Source organism: Myodes glareolus, chromosome 24, assembly GCF_982192425.1.
Source record: "Myodes glareolus chromosome 24, mMyoGla1.1, whole genome shotgun sequence".
Lineage (NCBI taxonomy): Eukaryota > Metazoa > Chordata > Mammalia > Rodentia > Cricetidae > Myodes > Myodes glareolus.
In genome coordinates, this window is record NC_142049.1 from 45,743,871 (window position 1) to 45,759,298 (window position 15,428).

At 41.0% G+C, this 15,428-nt stretch overlaps 1 protein-coding gene across 1 annotated transcript; it reads left to right on the plus strand.

Moving 5' to 3' along the window:
* The first annotated feature begins 13,729 nt into the window (after positions 1-13,729).
* Positions 13,730-14,713, plus strand: LOC125395597 (mas-related G protein-coupled receptor member X1-like). The gene has a single exon (XM_048427043.3). The coding sequence runs from the start codon at positions 13,730-13,732 to the stop codon at positions 14,711-14,713; it is 984 nt and encodes a 327-aa protein (XP_048283000.3).
* Positions 14,714-15,428: the final 715 nt, after the last annotated feature.

The window sequence follows — 15,428 nt, forward strand, 5'->3', positions numbered from 1 at the left end:
ATCGCTGTGAGAGACATGACCACGCTGTTTTGGGGAGGACTGTGGAAAGAGTTTGGAACGTTGGACTGGAAAAACGATTTAGGGCTTAGAGATTAATGAACTATTGTGGGAAAATAATGCTGAGAGCAGAAAAGATGTGGCAGCCTGGCTTATGACAGTCAATGGGAAGTGAAGGCTATAAGGCTATTTCAGTGCTGTTTTGTATTAAGTACCTGGGTTCCGGGTAGCTGGGGATGAAAGATCTGCGGTGATTGACAAGAGACAGCACCACTGAAGCAAAGCCACTGCTCTGGTGATACCGTAGCTGGGAAATTAGTGCTGATTAAGAAGTGACCAGCTTTACTAGGTAGCATCTTCTAGATGTATTTCCTCGGGGTCAGCACACAGAAGCTGTATAGTCCAGAGGGTACAAGAGTGTCATCTCACACCAGCAGCCAAACTTTTGTGTGAAGAGCTACCAAGTAGTCCTGGTTTTGAAAGCATAAATGTGTCATGGACAGCAGCTGAGGCTTGGCACTATGTGGTTGATCTGGGGTCCCTGAGGAGAGGCTGTTGGCAAGGATGCCACCTCAGATGCAGTGGAGACCCCAGCATATTGGAGACACCAGGACTATAGGGTAACTAACAAGGGCAGCAGCCGCTGTGGAGTAAGCCGGCATGAGCCTATGAGACATGCTACGTGTGCTGTGGATTGCACACCCAGAGAGGTGGAGCTGCTCGAGTTCTATGGAGCCCAAAAGACTGAGTCTCAGGTCTCTGAGCTTTATAATGCTTAACTTTACTTTTGCTTTGATTTTGTTGTGACTGTGCCCTGGTTGGATTAAGAAACCATTTAACTTATTTTTTATTTTACAGAAATCTACAGTTAAAAGACATTGATCTCAAAGAGATAATAACTTTGACTTTTAACATATTGAAAAATTTAAAGACTGTGGTACTTTTAAAGTTATATTGTTTACTTATATTGTGATATTAATATGAAATCTTGGGAATGAAAAAGAAAGTAAGGGTTATGGTTTAGTCAGTGGTATGTCTGTGTGTCAGGTTATCAAGGAGTCAATTTTGTGGGGATTTTTTGTCAACTTAGCACATGCCTAGATGTATCTGGGAAGGGAAAAACTTAATTGAAAAAAATGCCTCCAAAAGAGGGTATTTTCATGATTACCAATTAATGTAGGAGGACCTAGCTTACTGTGGACCACGCTGCCTGTGGCCATGTGATCCTGGATGGTATTAAAAAGCATGCTCAGCTAGCCATGATGATCAAGTTAATAGTGTTCCTCCAAAGCTTCTCCTCCATTTTCTGCTTCCACGTCCCTGTCTTGAATTCTTGCCTCAACTTCTCTTCATTTTCTCTACTAAAGTTGCTTTTTTAATCAATGTATTATCACAACAAAAGAAAACTAAGACAGAGTCTAACCTCTTGAGTGTGGCTTTTTTCAACCAGTCTACTGGTTTCAAGATCCACCCAATTATCAATAACTTGTTGTTGAGCATTTTCAATTACTTGTTGGCTGTCAACTGTATGGATGAACTTTTCATTTGGCTCTTCAGAAGGAGAAAGACAGTGGTCTCATTTCCAAAGCACATTTGCAGTATTTCCCAAACTACTATAATATTTTGTGTACATATTTTCAATTTTTATTGTTATTATTTTATTTATAACTCATATACATTTGTGCGGTTTGAAGCAAGTTATGATCTATGTGTAAGCAATAGATAATGATTAAATCAAGTTGATCACTAAGACTATTACTCAGTCATCTTTATGATTAGATGAAAAATATATTACATAGTATTGTTAACTTCACTCTGCTTAATATGCGGTAGAACTTAAATAAATACGCGTGCTTCCATCAGAAGCTTCCTAATTTTCCTCTCTCCACTTCTCATTCTATTCTCTACTTCTGTGAGTTCAATTTTATTATATTTCATATGTGAGATCATAGCACTATTTATCTTTATATGCCAGACTAATTTGACTTAACATTCTCCTAAATAAGTTTTAAAGGTGTATTTTTTTTACTATATTGTAAATATATGCTTAATTGTTTGAGAATATTAAAGAAATGTTTTCAGAGTGGCTATATCATGTCATGGAAGAAATCCTCTTACCTGGATCAGAAAAGACTCCACATTTCTAAGACAGATGTAAATTTCTCTATAGTTTAACTGATCCTGCCCTTCCTACAACTCTATCACTTCGGGTCCTAGAACGCCATTCTTCTGCACCCACCTAAGAGATGGAAAGCTCTTCAGACTTCTCTAAGTCTATTTAAGATTTCAGAGATCTCATTCTGCCCCTTCAAGAAAAAAACTCCAAAAATAAGGAAGAAAGAAACGGGAGGGAAGGAGGGAGGGAAAGGGATGGAGGGAGAGAAGAAAGGAGGGATGGGAGAGGAAAGGAGGGAGGAAGAAACAGGAGGGAAGGAGGGAGACAAGGGAGGGAGAGAAGGACGGAGGGAGGAAGGAAGAAAGGAAGAAACACATCATCTATGATTCAAGCTACATCTAACCCGAAAGCCTCTTTCCTGCAGTCTAGCTTCCATGGTTTTAGAAAATTCTATTTAAATTATTAGGGGAGGTGAGGATTGGCAGTCCTACCCAGTTATAGTACCTGTGAACCATACAATTATTAGCATGGCAAGAAAAGAAAAAATGCAAGAAGTGGCACTCAGATATTGGTATGAACCACAAGCTGTCTGATCGGACTTAGAGCCCAGTCAACAGAAGGGAAATCGGGACTGGCACTGGACACCTAGCCATCTTCCTGGGGCTAATGAGGTCATGGACCTTAGAAAAGAATCGACTTCCTCCCTTCGAAGCTCAGGGAGCCCTGTGGAAGAGGAGACAGAGAAAATGTAAGAGCCAGAGGGGATGGAGACACCAAGGAAACAAGACCCTCCAGGTCCACATGAGCAAGGCTCCTATGAACTCAGAGATTGAAGCAGCACACACAGGGCCTGCATGGGTTTGCACTAAGTCCTCTGCACTTAAATTCTGGCTTCTAGCTTAGTGCTTTTATGGTATTTCTGAGCATGGAAACACGTGGGTCTCTGACCCTTGTGCCCTCTCTTGGGCCCTTTTCCTTCTGTTGGTCTGTTTTGTCTGCTTTGACGTGGTAGTTTTTGTTATATTTTATTACATTCTATTTTGTTATATTTTTAAATGAGTGAATGAATGAATGTAAACCTTGCCGCTAGGGTAAAGTTTAACAATGGAACTGTCATTTATATGGACAGGGGAAAGGAAAATCCGTTTTCTCCAATGGAATAACACTGGGTGTGTCAACCACTCCAGGACAGAACTCATGTTTGGGAGTAGCTGGCCAACAAATAATATACTCCACAGTTTTGTGTGTGTTCTTTTATTTGGTTATAGCTTGATGGGGATGAAATTTTTTGTTTGTTTGGATTTGATTTTGTTCCTTTTCTTTTCTTTTCTTTTCTTTCTTTGGTTTTTCGAGACAGAGTTTCTCTGTAGCTTTGGAGCCTGTCCTGGAACTAGCTCTTGTAGACAGTCTGTCCTCGAACTCACAGAGATCTACATGCCTCTGCCTCCCGAGTGCTGGGATTAAAGGCGTGCACCACCAACGCCCAGCTGTTCTTTTTCTTGTTGGGTGATATTGTATTTTGCTTCCTAGGTTTTTGGCATTTAGTTGCTGGTTTGGATTTTTGGCTTGTTTTTTGAGAAGGAATTTAAAGTTGTGTGAGTAGGGAGGAGGAAAGGATCTGGATGAACGTGGGGAAGGAAATAATAAGATCAAAGTATATTTAAATTTAAAATTATTTTAAATAATAAAAAAATTTAAGTACATATTTCCCATAGTTATATTTTAATATATTTCTGTGTCTAATCTGACACCAGCTTGGAAAAGTAGTCTGCTGAAAGAGAGCCTTGTTGTTATTATATGAATAGAGCTCTTTTCTGCCCCATACTGTCCAGACAGAGTGTGCCTGAGAATGCATTTTGGTTATGATTTTTCTGGGACTTGTTCATTACAGAGCCAGTTCTGAGGTCCAAGGAGAATTACCTACAAATTGCTACCCATAGTGCATAGCTAACCCTAAAGAAGTTGGCTACCACACACACACTGCAACTGTTTCTATTTTATGATGTATGATTTTGTTGATCCATGAAAATTAAAAACAAAAAATTGAAGAGGGGGAAGAGGAGGAGGAGGAATGGGCAGAGGAGAAAGAGAAGGAGGAAGAGGAGAAAGAAACAGAGAATGAGGAAAAAGAAGAGAAGGAAGAGGAGGATAAAGAGAAGGAGGAGGGGGAGTAGAAAAGGGGGAAGGAAGAGGAGGAGGAAGAGGCAGAGAAGGAAGAGGAGGAGGAAGAAGAGGCAGGCAAGGAAGAGGAGGAGGAAGATGATGATGATTGTCCAGTTTGGCAGGAGGAATCATCTAGCTGCCTATGGTAGCAAAAAAGGTGGCAGTCTATGTAAAGAATTTCTTTTTTCACTGAAAGAAGACAAGAACAAAATGCCCTTGGGAGAAGGGCCACTGCTCGTAGAGCAGACACATTCAGAGCCTGTTTGCTCTTTCCCAGTTGTGGGAAAGAATAATGAATCCAACTGTAGGGCAGGATGCTTGGCGCTGGTTTTCCTTGCCGGCAAAGCTGACTTCAACTGGAGGATCATGATACACAACTGGATTTTGAAAGTAAAACTGAGATGGCTACAGGAAAAAGGAAATAGAGAGACATGCTGGGAAATGACTTTGAGATGTTAATCCCCAGGCATATTGAGTTGGGATACATGCTGGCGAGTGTATCTTCATTTAAGCATTTCTTTATGGTCCTATCTTAAAATACCATCGTGTTCTGAGGTACTAGAGATTAAAGTTTCTACATGCAATCTAACAAAGTACACAGACTAGTATTTGTATTGTGTAGAAGAAATCCATTTAATAATTTCCTAAGTACTCAAAACAAATAGAATTTCAAAATACATTTTTAAAAGGTAAATAGTAGTATTGGCTATAAAGTCCAGCACAAGAAAATAGGCCATAGGCGATAACATTTACAAATGTTATTCTCTACACTGAAGAAAAGTAGATAATAATAAATTACATTATTGGAATGAGAAAGAAGAATACACTAGGAAAACTGAACACTGTTTTATATGGAAATTCAGTTGATTCATCTTTCCACATGAGTAACTAAAACCCGAAATATAACTTTACCATCGATAGATCGTAAAAACAAAGCTAATATAAAGTACAGCAAGTGTGGCGTCTGGAGGACGGGGATAAAGGCTAAGTCCACTTTGCTTGCACTTGTCTGTCAGTAACAATAAAAGGACACCTACGAGTCAATTATTATTACGTGAAGAAAACAGAAACACACAAAAGAGAAGTTGCCTTGGGGATTCTTTACAGACACTATAATCTACTTTAGTTATAAATCTCACAACAACTCAGTTTGCCTGCCATTGTTACTGCCTAGGCTCATAATTGGCAATTAAAGTTTCAGAATGGCACTCACTTACAGAGATGAGGGGATACCACATAAGGTGGGATGGGAGAAGCTCATATATGAGTGGAAACTGGGAAGTCATCCAGAAATATCTCTGTGAAGAATCATGTCTCACATTAATTTGGACTCTTACTAACCGGCAGCCCTTATACAAGAAATCACATGCGCTGCCCAGCATCTCAGTAAGTCTCACTTAATCACTAGCTCTTAATAAAGCTCCTACGAGCATTTCTTAGCAGGCATAAAGGATGCTCTAGCATCCTCAACCCCAGAAGACTCTCTGTATGCAGGACAAATAGCTCTCCAACTCCTGACAGAAGACTGGAAGAAAGGTAAGGATTTGTGTAAAGATATATTTGTTTACAGGTTTGTTAAGAATTTTGTTTCTTGAGGATATGTTCATATCCTTCTGTTTCTACACTGAGAAGCTGCATGCAGAGACCATGGGACTTTCTTCAGGGAAAGGAAGGAGGCATGAGGCTTCCTTCTGATAACAGTGTTGGCAACCTTGAATAAGGGGGATCACAACAAGATTACCAAGAGCACTGGCATTTCTTTTATTCTTGTTATTCAGATATGTTGCTGCAGGCAGAATGATGAAGCTTACATTCACTTCAAGGGGAAAGCTGATATGGTTGCACACTCCCTTAATCTCAGTACGTGGGAGAATGAAGGAATATTTCATTTGCTTTAAGTCAGACTGGGCTACACAGTAAGTTTCAGGAAAGACTGTGTCTCAAAAATAAATAATTAAAAGGGAATAATGAGTCAAGACAATGTTCAGATCTTGCTTCCCAGACTGACTGTTATGAACCAGACTTCATTGTTTTATTTGCCTCTCAATGATATTCTCCTTTTGTATATCTGAAACCTGAGAGGGCGCCAGAAGAAAAATGTTAGCCCAAAGTGAAATCTTTGAGGAACATTCCTTGAGTTGACTGTTTGCAGTGATCGACAACATGAAGGGACACCGACAATACATAAGGAATCACCTTAAGGCAGGCGCTAGTGAGGAGCTGTGCTTATCCCTATACACAGCCAGGAAAGAAGCAGTTCCCAGGAGAGAATAAGACCTAGCTATAGGAAAGGGTGGTCAGGCAAGCGAAAAGTCACTGCCATTGCCTACCCACAGCCTCACAGATCAAGAGCTGGGAGCCAAAAACTCAACTCTCTCCTCCCTCCCTCTTGTCTCCTGGTGATGTCTCCAGGGACTCTAAAGCCACATGTTCAAACTGTAGGACACTGTATCCAGGCAACAAAGATCCTAATTTTGTTCCCACACCTTCAAGCCAACTAAGGCTTGTCTAAAAAAGCTATGTTCACTTCCTGGTGCCTCTACATCCTAATAGAAGGGTGTATCCTCTGTCCACTTGAGAACCTCCTTTCTAGGAGTGTCCCCTGAGGGAGTCCCAGGTACTCTGTGAGGAAAGAGAGAGATGTTGAACTGAGACGCCTGTCCTTAAATGGCTTCTACTCATATCTCTATGTTATATTTAAGTATATTAGAGTGTCTCTTAAGAATCCTCATGGCTTGATTTTCTTTTTTGTGCATTCCTGTTTTCTTCAACTAGTAATTGATGGTAGGTTCTTCTATTGCAACTGTCAGGCATGTGCAAGCAAAGTGAACGTACCCTTTACCCCATTCCCCATGGCCACACTTGCTGTACTTTCTACTTTCCTTTTTTTTACTATGTCTGAATAGCAAAGTTTCTGTTTTTAGTTATTCATGTTAGAAGGTGAATCAACCTTTCAACTAGCTCCTTTCCTTGCCTCTGAAGTTTGTTTCCGCTATATTTTATTTAACCCATAATTTTATATCAAACATGGTTGTTTTTTTTTTCAAACATGGTTTTAACTTGAAAATTAACCCCAGGCTTTTCTTTCCTCTCTGCATTACAAATAGTCTGTGATACTAAGATTGTAGGCCTGGGCAGGAGAGAGAACACCAAGGGAGGCTACATCAGTGGGCTTCACCCACAGTGTTAAGAGCAAGTCAGTCACCCTGTCTGCTCCAATGCCATCTTCTAAAAGCTGAGAAAAACATTAATTCTTACCTCTTCGACTGTTGAAAGCATCCACAAAGAAAGTACCTGTTGATTTCAGATCAGTTGCTATTCCTGCAGTGTGTAAAGTCATTCACTTTTGCTTCCCTTCAAAAGCTCCTCTCAAACAAAGGCTTTCTTCCTGCAAAGGAAGTATCATGAAAGATCTCCTGGGAGAAAGAATGGAATCCATTCACATGGCTCATTTCACACCACACCAATTAAGTCTTCCCTTTTGTTGTTTGGTTTTAATTCCCTACATCTTTTCCTGGCACTCAGATCTCACCCTCCTTCCTTTATTCTTTATGTTGCTGGGCAATTCAGCCCAAACTGTCACTCTATCCCAACCCAGCCTACCCAGACACACATAATCTGTGTACAAAAAATAGACCTACACGGTCAGCCAAGTCATAATAAGTCCTTGTGGGAGAAATCAGGGTGCTCTCAGTAACAAAAAAAATTTAAAACAGTCCACCCCACCCCCAAAAGAAGATTGCAAAAACAGACTCAGAAGGCAACTCGATGGCAATTTTATTAGACTTTCAGAGAAAAACAAGAGAGTAGGCAAACTGTAAATCTGAGTAGCTGCCACAAGGAGGAAGATGGAGACAGGACAGAGAGGGGGAAAAAACAGGCCTCCTGAGTTAGGTTCTAATAAAGCTGGCATGCCCAGCAACAGAAGATGGAAAGAAACTCCATGAGAAAGAGGGATAGGGCCTTCAGGGATGAATGAGAGAGTCCAGAGTGTCGGGAAAAGCATGCTTGGGCTTTTGTCTCATGAGTGGGGCAGGATAGTATGCTTTTCTGAGTCAGAGTGCACTTGGAGAAGCAAATACACTTAACTGTACCGTGTGAGGCAAGCTCAGAGATGGCTGCGCTAAGGGTGGTGCGCCTGTGAAGGATAAGTGAATTGTCATTCCCTCCACCATCTTAGCAGTCTCCTGGTGGGGGTTTGACAAGCACAGCTTGGTCAACTCTTAAGGGAGAAGATAAACGTGTATGGGATTTTAATCTGTTGAGCAGATGAGTGTCATGTCTCTACACAGAGTTAGAGGGAGAACTCAGAATCCATTCTTTTAACCAAGCATCTTTCCTATAATGGACTGCAACAAAACCCTGATATCTCCACCTCTTCTGTGGTATTTCAAGTCCTAGGGAGGCAAATGTGATGTTTCCCTTTCAGGGGTTACCAAGGAGCGAGAAGTGAGCCCAAATACACAGAGCTGTTCAAGAGAGTCATGAAGAATAAAATATTATTCACGTTGCTTTGCTTAAATGTCCTAGTACCTACAACAGTGTTTCATTCTTACTTGTGCATGTGACCCAAATAGTCCACTACTGTCATGTTCCTCTTCTACTCACTCATTTGATGACCAAATATCAAGAACATAGAATGCCGCGCATAGAGCTAGACCCTCAGAAAGAGATTTGTTTGTGTCTTCAGAGGACTACATGACAGCCACATGCACTATCCATCCCAAAAGTCAGACTCACTTACATCCTCAAAGCACCCCCTACATTAACAGTCATGACTGTGGCCAGAGGTTTTCTTTGTCCATCTTCAATTTCAGTAGCTGAGAGAAAATGTCTCACCAAGGACAAGGCAATACCTGTGTCCACAATCCTGTTTTCTCAAATCCTATCCCAGACTCTTTTTTTCTTACCTTAAGAAATTCTGGAGACATGTTGTGGTGTCTGGCAGGGACTATTAGAGTCTGCATTAATGTCTAGCCTAGAGATTAATGCTCTGTCCATAAAGGAGAGAAAATAAGGCTTTTAGTGCCAACAGGAATTGGGACTCTATTCAAAATGTAGACATCCCATCTTTTAAAAATATTTTTTGCCTGTTTCCTCCCCTGGTGGTCCTGAGAATGAGAGATCATGCCTTGTGGGTGCTTATTGTCTTGGCTAGGTTCCCAGGGCCATTACTGGAGGTTTCAGTAAGCTCAGTTGGGGAAACCCAAACTACAGCAATGACTAGAACCAAGAACATTTCTCTATTTGTGCTGCCTAGTTTTATGTTAACCTAATACAAGCTACAGTTATTTGGGAAAAGAGAACCCAAGTTCAGAAAAATGACCCCACCAGATTGGCGTGTGGGCAAGTCTGCGGGACATTTTTCTCCATTGATTGACGAGGAAGGACCCAGCCCATTGTGAGTGATGCAACCCCTGGGCCCGTGGTCCTGGGTGCTACAAAACAGCAGGCTGAGCAAGTCATATGGAGCGAGCCAGTAAGCAGCACCACTTCAGGCTTCTTCTCTGAGTTCCCACCCTGACTTCCCTCAGTGATGGAGTGGAACCTGTATGTTGCAAACTGAAATAAAGTCTTCCCTCCCAAAGGTGATTTTAGTCAACTAACTAAGACATCGGTATTTCTACAAGGCTCTACTGCTAAGGAACCTACAAGCCTTCATTATTGCCCTGTTTCAGCTGGCAGGAGATTACAAGCCTTCATCATTGCCCTGTTTCAGCTGGCAGGAGATTACAAGCCTTCATCATTGCCCTGTTTCAGCTGGCAGGAGACACAGTAGTGTTCTAAATCCTGAGCTACAGAACTCACAGGAACACATTCTTTATCAAAGTCTGCAACCTGAAAGGACCATCTTCCTCTCCCTGTACTGTTTCGTTGTAGGTTTCCTGGTTTAACTCACCTATATATCTTATCCTGCCACTATCCTGGTACCCAGTGACTTGCTCCTTGTGATCATCTGTTCCTATGTAGTAGGCCGTTGTAGGCCTGAACACACTCAGCACCATTAGCACTATTTCCTGTCTATGCATGACCTATCTGTATTGCCACTGCTGCCACAAGACATACATTAGGAGTCCTGTAGCCCTGCTCTGGGTAATGTCTCTGCTGCTGAGCAAGCTGCAAAAGCACCAGTATGGCTTGCTGGTTAGAGATTTTGGCTGTTACTGGGGTTGCATGGTGCATTTCATCACTACTGCATGCCTGGTATCTGTGTTAGTTGTGTTCTCTGAGTCTAACCTTCCTTACGCGACAGGAATCTGTGATTCCCAACAGATGCTACTGAACAAGTTGCATGTGACCTCTGAGTTCACAGTGTTGGTGTTCCTCCTCTGCATCCTGCCATCTAACGTGGTTTCTGGCATCCTATATTCAGATTAACTTTATGCTTTAAGGTTGCCTTAGCATTGCTCACATCTACTATTATCAGCAACAAGCCTTCTTCTGCTTCCTTTTGAATCCTCCTTCCAGCAAGAGCGTCAGCGAGAGCAGTGCAGTCTGCAAAGCTGACTCTCCAGGAGATCTTAGACGACAAGCCTTAGATGGACAACGATGAAGATGTCTGAATCCCACTAGTGCCGTGATCTTTCATCTATCAAGGTTAGTTTGAAATATCAGCTCATTAAAATCACAGATATAATAGTATATATAGAAATATATGATGTGTTGGGGGTGTGTGTGTGTGTGTGTGTGTGTGTGTGTGTAGGTGGGTAGATAATGAGGGAAGAGAAACATGAAGAACAAATCTAACAGGGAACAAGAAGAGAAAGAAACATCTGTTTATTCATTGTACATATCTACCTTCACACAACAGTGAAGTTACTTATCTGTGACAGAAACAGTGTAGCTACAACTACTAAAATACTGACTGTCGTGCACTTTATCAAAACAAATACATTAGTCTCTGGTCTAGTTACACCCACTCCTAGGATGAACTGAGCTTAGTGGGAAGTCCACATCCAGTAGGTTAGTGTGCGTCCTCTAACTTGGTTTTTCACTTTTAAAATGATTTTAACTGCCCGGGTCATTTGTATTTGCTCTTAAATTGTATAAAAAGTATTCCAAACTGCCACAGAAATATCTGGTAGTATTTTGATGTGCATGTATTGAGTGTATTGTTTAATCGCTGTAAGAATGAAGCTGAAGGCAAAATGAAAATCCAAGGAAACTAGAGATGCCAGAAACATGGGACATCTGCTGGAAACTGCTGCAGGTAGAGAGCATAGGCCGTTCATCAGGAAGGCCACATGAGCTGCAGTTGGAAAATCCACAGGGCAGGGATTCCCCAGCCCTTGGAGGTCACATCACAATGCCATGTGACCTTGTTGATGGATATAAAAATGCAAGAGGATTTCCTTCTTTCTTTGGGTCCTTATTTTCTTGACATTCTTCTAGTTCTCTGTTTTAGAATGTTTACTCTATACAATCGTATGTTGGGAGTTTATACATTTGACTTTTCACACTGTCTTATAGGGAACGACAACTAAGAAATTAGCCTAAGTCTCCAAAGATAACTGTGAATGTTGTCTGCCAATCTTTTCTAAAACTGCTGAGATTAAAGGAGTAGATACAGCACCTTCGGTTGTACACGGGACATCTGTGTTAAGTAGAATCATGACCATGTTATTGTTTTTATTTGGGAACTCAGTATTATTTTAGGAGATGTGTTTGGGTGCAAAGTTGATATAGTTTGGGTTTTTAGTGATTAACATGATAAACTGAAAACTTCACTGGATTAAGAAAATTCTACAAAATTACTAAATCACACTTCTTAATGTGTTTGAGAGGGCATTGCAAACAAGCATCAAAACAGGGAGTCCAAGAAGGAGTGTGGGTGGTCTCATCCAAAAAGCTGAGTGCCCAAATGCAACATAATGGGAAGAAGGGAGATGCTAGCCCAGGCACCACCATGTCCGTGTCCCGCCCTCCACTAGATGAGCCTCTTTGCTGCACAGTGTGCTCCTGTCATGATGCTTAACCTCACCACATACCAGAAGCAGGAGGCTTTGTATTTGTGACTTTGTCCCTCGGTTTCTCTCCTCTTGGGACCTGATATTAGTCCCCCAGATGAGAATTATCTTTTTCTCTATTTAGTATCTGCATGTGTCTCTCGGGACCTCTCCCTCAATAAACTATTTTAATAAAAAGCTTTCCTGAGCAAATGGACTCTTCTTAAGATATCCGTAGAGAGACCGGAATTAGATTATATCATGCACTCCACAACATACTCTTAGTACACCTCCATCTTTATTTTCATATCCCCTTATAATATCACATCAACCTTACTCTAACTCACTACCTCGTCTTCTGCACTGATGAATGAATGTAACTCCAGCCCAAATCCAGGACTCACAGTGTGAAACAAATATTTCTAGAAGCTGGCCTGAATTCTCATAACAAAGACATTCAATCATTTGAGCATATACAACATTCCAAAATATACAGACCTATCTATAAAATAAATTACAATGAATAAAATTTTTCATTATAACTGAATTATAGGTGTGTGTGCATGCATGTCTGTGTGTTTTAATTCTTTTCATTCATTTTAATGTATACTTTATTACTTAATCAAAATTACCTACTAATAGAAGAAATCCCATTTGTTCTTTCACTCATTGAAGAAATACCAGTGCCACCATGTAAGCCAATGAGATGGCCTAGAGTGTAGAAGTACTTTCTGCCAAACCTAATGACCTAAAATTAATCCCCAGGAAAAACAAGATTAGAGGAGAGATCTCTGATCTCTACAAAGATTTGCATATATGCACATACTCACAATTTTTAAATGTGATTTTTAAATTTACATGCTTCTAAAAAATGAAATAACACACTGTGATATACAAACTATACAAAAATCTAACCTCTGAAAAATATAAACTATTCTTTTTTTTAAGCACTAGCCCCCCGGGCCCTATCTAGATCAGCAGACCCAGTCATCTTAACAAATGTCCTAGAAAAGGTCCGCAGGTTGTGCCCCTAAAACATGGTATTCATTCTCCATGGATGATGGAACACCTCAGTCATAGGGGTGTCATGATCACCTCCGTTTTTCTCAGTCCTTTCACATTAGAAAAAAATATATAATCCAGAAAGGAGCACTGCTTGGTCCATGTAGCCCCCTGAATGGAGAAGTTTGTCCCATAGAATATATGGATATGACATAGAATAACATGGATTACTCTCATGTGATTTAGAGGTCCTGAATTATGCATAGGAAGAATGACTCAGACTACAGAGTCAACAAACTCTGGGTTTGAATCCACGGTCCAGAACTCTTCAGCTCTTTGTAGGTGACTTGCAGTCATGCTACTCTCCTTTTATTTATAAATGAGTTTGTTTAGAAATGTTAATAACAACATCTGCATAACATCGTGGTCCTGAGGATAAGGGACCATATTAAGATGCTCAAATATGGTTTATGTTCTCAGAGACACTACTGGAAGCTTTGTGAGCATGGATCCAAACATCTCATCCCACACCACAGAATCTACACCAATGAATAAAACCAGCCAGCCTGAGAATGCTAAGTGCGGTCCAATCCTGACCCTGCACTTCCTGGCCCTCATCATTGCCCTGGTTGGATTGGCGGGAAACACCATTGTGCTCTGGCTCCTGGGATTCCGCGTGCGCAGGAAAGCCATCTCAGTCTACATCTTCAACCTGGCCTTGGCAGACTCCTTCTTCCTCTGCTGCCACTTCATTGACTCGCTACTACGGATTGCTGATCTCTATGACTTCTACGCCCATAACTTAAGCAAAGAAATCTTAGGCAACATATCAATCATCCCCTACATCTCAGGTCTGAGCATACTCAGTGCTATTAGCACAGAGCGCTGCCTGTCTGTATTGTGGCCCATATGGTACCACTGCCACCGACCAAAATACATGTCATCTATCGTATGTGCCCTAATCTGGGTCCTGTCCCTTCTGATGGCCATCCTTGATTGGTACTTCTCAGGATTCCTGAATCGGACTGATCCTCATTTGTGGAAAAATGTTGATTATCTTGTAACTGCATTTCTTATCGTTTTATTTATACTTCTCTTTGGGTCCAGTGTGGCCCTACTGGCCAAGATCCTCTGTGGTTCCAAGCGGAAGCGACTGACCAGGCTGTTTGTTACCATCTCACTCACAGTGGTGGTCTTCCTCATCTGTGGCCTGCCTTTTGGGTTTTACCTGTTCCTGATATACTGGCTTGGCGTTCATTTGCACCCTCCCTTCTGTTATCTCTATCGAGTTACTGCCCTCCTGTCCTGTGTGAACAGCTGTGCCAACCCCATCATTTACTTCTTTGTAGGCTCCTTTAGGCAGCACAGGCATCATCGGTCTCTCAAGAGGATTCTTCAGAGGGCTTTGGAGGACACGCCTGAGGAGGATGAACGTACAGCCAGCCACCTTCAGAAAACCATTGAGGTGTCAGAAAGTCGAGACTGGTAAATCGTCCCTCCTTTAGTCAGACGGGTTGAGAGTCAATACCACACAGACTTGTCTTCTCTCAGAAATGCCCCAGGGATTGAAATGCTTTCAAATGTTTTCTTTTAATCCAATTTTCTTATAAATCTTAATCAGAAATTTCTCCAACTTTCTTGGTACCATCAATGAATTTCTCAAGTAGCCCCGGTATATTTTTCATTGAACACTTTTTTTGCTAGTAGTTTTATAATGGAAACGTTCTTATTCAAACCATAAATCTGAAACTGAGAACATAAAAGTATAAAATGTTTTTCCTCCGGGCCATTTCCCAGAGAATTTTATTCTCTGTGATTCTCCCAGAACTAGATATAGTAAGTTTGGTCCTTACTTTATCTAAGTTATATGTATTTACTTACATGTAAGGATCATTTACATCTCCAATCTAAGGAGAATAGCTCCCTCAAGACATGCTCTGTCTGTGTAAGAACAATGCAGGAACTCACACTTCTGGGATGTATTTTGCTAACTTTTTTCTTGTGCTTTGGGCTAAAATCAAGGCTTTTGTCCTTGAAAATGGTAAACAGACACTTACTTCACAATCGTAGTAAAGAAATATGATCAATTCATTGAATGCTGGAAAAATTAAAAAGAAGTAGAACCTGAAAGCTGAATTGAAAAGACAGAGCAGTGGTCTGGAGTCTATTTTAGAATAAAATAGCAAGATTTGACTATGACATTG